The sequence below is a fragment of the Trachymyrmex septentrionalis genome, unplaced genomic scaffold (genome assembly GCF_001594115.1).
Source record: "Trachymyrmex septentrionalis isolate Tsep2-gDNA-1 unplaced genomic scaffold, Tsep1.0 scaffold83, whole genome shotgun sequence".
NCBI classification, from domain to species: Eukaryota; Metazoa; Arthropoda; class Insecta; order Hymenoptera; family Formicidae; genus Trachymyrmex; species Trachymyrmex septentrionalis.
In genome coordinates this window covers 3,455,941-3,459,006 of record NW_017306018.1, presented here as the reverse complement: position 1 = coordinate 3,459,006, position 3,066 = coordinate 3,455,941, and the positions used below count along the sequence as shown (strand labels likewise).

General features: G+C 43.6%; 1 protein-coding gene across 2 annotated transcripts in view; it reads left to right on the top strand.

Annotated features, from left to right (window-relative positions):
* LOC108755100 (fibrillin-1) overlaps window positions 1–3,056 on the top strand; it is an 18,247-nt gene extending 15,191 nt beyond the window's left edge. For both annotated transcript variants that reach the window (XM_018497906.1, XM_018497904.1), the window contains 4 exons: window positions 288–612; window positions 710–962; window positions 1,393–1,522; window positions 1,885–3,056. In XM_018497906.1, the coding sequence (XP_018353408.1) occupies window positions 288–612; window positions 710–962; window positions 1,393–1,522; window positions 1,885–2,293 (1,117 nt within the window). In that variant the 3' untranslated portion in view covers window positions 2,294–3,056. The remainder of the gene's footprint in view (window positions 1–287; window positions 613–709; window positions 963–1,392; window positions 1,523–1,884) is intronic.
* The last annotated feature ends 10 nt before the right edge of the window (window positions 3,057–3,066 follow it).

Below are 3,066 nucleotides of genomic sequence, written 5' to 3'. Positions count from 1 at the left end.
TTTGCAAAATTTCGATCCGGCAATTTTGATGTTGAAGATGCACCACGTTCTGGAAGGCCAGTTGAAGCTGATGAAGACACAATAAAGGCATTAATTGATGCAAACCGGCGAATAACAACTCGTGAGATCGCTGAGAGATTAAATTGATCGAATTCGACCGTTCATGATCATTTGAAACGCGTCTGATTGAAAATCGTCTTTCATTTTCATAAGAAAAAACGAAATTACTTTCCGAACAACCTAGATGAAAGAAACAGGTACAGATTAGACGAGGGGAAATGTTTTAGATGCGGATCCAGGTTGATCTGCGGACCCGGTTTCATCCTGGACCCGGTGACCGGACAGTATTGCGTCGACGTGGACGAATGTCGGGAGGGAACGCACGAGTGCGGGAAAAATCAAGTCTGTGAGAATCGACGAGGCGGGTATCACTGCATCTGTCCGCCTGGTCACGCAGTCGGTCCCAACAACGATTGCGTCGACATCGATGAATGTAGTTACGCTATTGGTATTTGCGGACCGAACAGCCGCTGCGAGAACACCGTTGGCTCCTTCAAATGTCTATGTGGGGAAGGTTTCGAAAACGTTGGGGAAGCGTCCGGTACCTGCCAAGTGAGTCACGTCGTACAATTCGAATAGATTACTAACACTCTAGATTATAATACTCTGGAACAGTCTCGTCTCGAAATTTAATCGCGATCGCTTCCAGGACGTCGACGAGTGTCAGCGAACCCCGGGACTCTGTCAACACGTGTGCTTCAACGTGTGGGGCAGTTATCGATGTGGATGCCAAGCTGGATTCAGGCTAAATGCCGACAATCGTTCTTGCAGCGACATTGACGAGTGCACGGAGTTCAAGGACAGCCATCTCTGCATCGGTATCTGCGAGAATACTCCGGGAAGCTATGCGTGCAAATGTCCCGAAGGATATAGGCTCGGTAACGACGGTCGAACGTGTCAAGGTGATGATTTTTCGATCTCTACGTATACTCTAGAAAAGCAATTGTACGAAAAATTAATTAAATGAAGATGCTGAACGATTAGATTAAATTGAGATACTTTGTGTGAAGAAAGAAAATACGTACGATTCAAAGGCTGGCATTAGACTGGTTTGTGAATCAATGCGATCGAAAGCGAGAGCTCGTTTACGTGAGTCAGTGGTGTCGTAGCTTCGTGATCGCATTCCACCTACTTATCTCGCAGTTAAAACAGCGATGCAATTTGTACTTGACCCGTTTGCCAGCGAACTGGAGCATCAGCTCGGGTCACCGGTGCGCACGAATGTTCCTGCAATCTCCTCGATCTCGCGCAATCACGGCCGCGTCGTTAGCGGTCACGATATCGTTACGTACTGTAACGTACTTAATTGTTCTCTACAACGTGTGTTCGCAGATATCGACGAGTGCGAGGCAGGCCAAGTGTGCAGGGATGCGGAAGAGACGTGCCAGAATACGCGCGGAAGTTTCCGATGTAATCGGATAAACTGTCCCTCGGGGTACCATCGGGACCCCATGAGAAAAAAGTAAATGTTTGAACTTGGGATAGAGATAATAGATTTAATTTTCCCTAACTTCAATTCTCGACATACGTCACATATTCGTGATATATACGCGTTTGAATTAATTTCGAATATGTAAGTAATTATTTAATCGACTTGATGATCAATCCGTAAAGTAGGATATTAAAAAGGGACGGGCGTTTGTAGATTTTTTTACCTCCCGGGTACAATAAAGTTATCGAAAAGTTTGGGGAACACCTCGAAAAGTTAAACGAGAATATTGAAATTTGGAAATATCATCATTCGTGCTCGACTTTCGAAATGTTTCCCAAACGCTGAAAAAAAAAAAAAAAAAAAAAAAAGAACATTATTCCTTCTACTTTTAGCCGCTGCGTACGCTCCTCGAGGTTTTGCCGCATGGACGACCTGGCTTGCCTTCGGTCGCCCTCGCATTATTCCTACAACTTCATTACCTTCGTGAGCATGCTGCCCATGCCGTCCACTGGTCAACTGGAGCTGTTCACTATGCGAGGAAGTTATCAGTCCGAATCGACGGTACATTTCACCATGGCGTTGGTAGACGTGCGCGCACCACCGGGTGTCGAACGCGCCACGGAGTCCTGCTTTGCCCTGAAGAGACCGGCGCCGTCGCAGGCGGTCCTGGTGCTGACGCGCACGATTCCTGGACCGCAGGAGATCGAGCTGGATCTCACGATGGAGATCTATCAAGACGCTACATTCGTCGGAAGTGCCATCGCTAAGATCCTCATTTTCGTCTCGCAATACGAATTCTGAGAAGGCCTTTTGAACGAAGATAAAACGCAGATGAACAAAGATGGAAGTTAAAGTCGTAAAAATAAAACGACGTAATTTAGAAGTACGCTTAATTGTCCGATCTACGTGATTTGCCTCTTCTTCCATAGTGTTACTGTCATCATAAGAGCAAGAAGCGTTTTATATTCAAATCTTGTTTTACGTTAAACATTATGTACGTGCCAGCTGCTCCTCCGGCTGCTCCTCCGGCTGCTCTGGTTCACCCTGTATAAACGAACTTTTTTCTTTTCCAAGGTAATAAAATGTAATTACCATTTTAAGCGACATATGTTTTTCGAACTAATAAAACGGATCTTTTTTTTCATTTTCTGCTCATTTTTAAAAGTATAAGTATATGAAAAATAAATATAACACGAGCTAGCATTTGGGTCGTAGATATGTAAAAAGACGAATTAAATGTATATATAGATTTCTGTAAGTTAACACACATAAGGGATATAGCACAAAATAAACTTGTGTTAGATGATATATGAAATTTATAATAATCTCCACTTGATACTTTATAAAATCGCAGCTTTATTAAATGTTTCACTAGCGACACACTCTCCTCCCTCTAATTTACACGGTCCGCTGTTCGTAATCGGAACAACGCCTCTATTGCTTCAAATCTAACTCTTCGCTTCTCCTTCACAGAAGACGAATAAAGCAATAAATCTGAGATCCTTAGTGTTAATTGCCGCTTCGTTGCATGATACGCGCGTTAATGTATATAATGTTATATATATATATATATA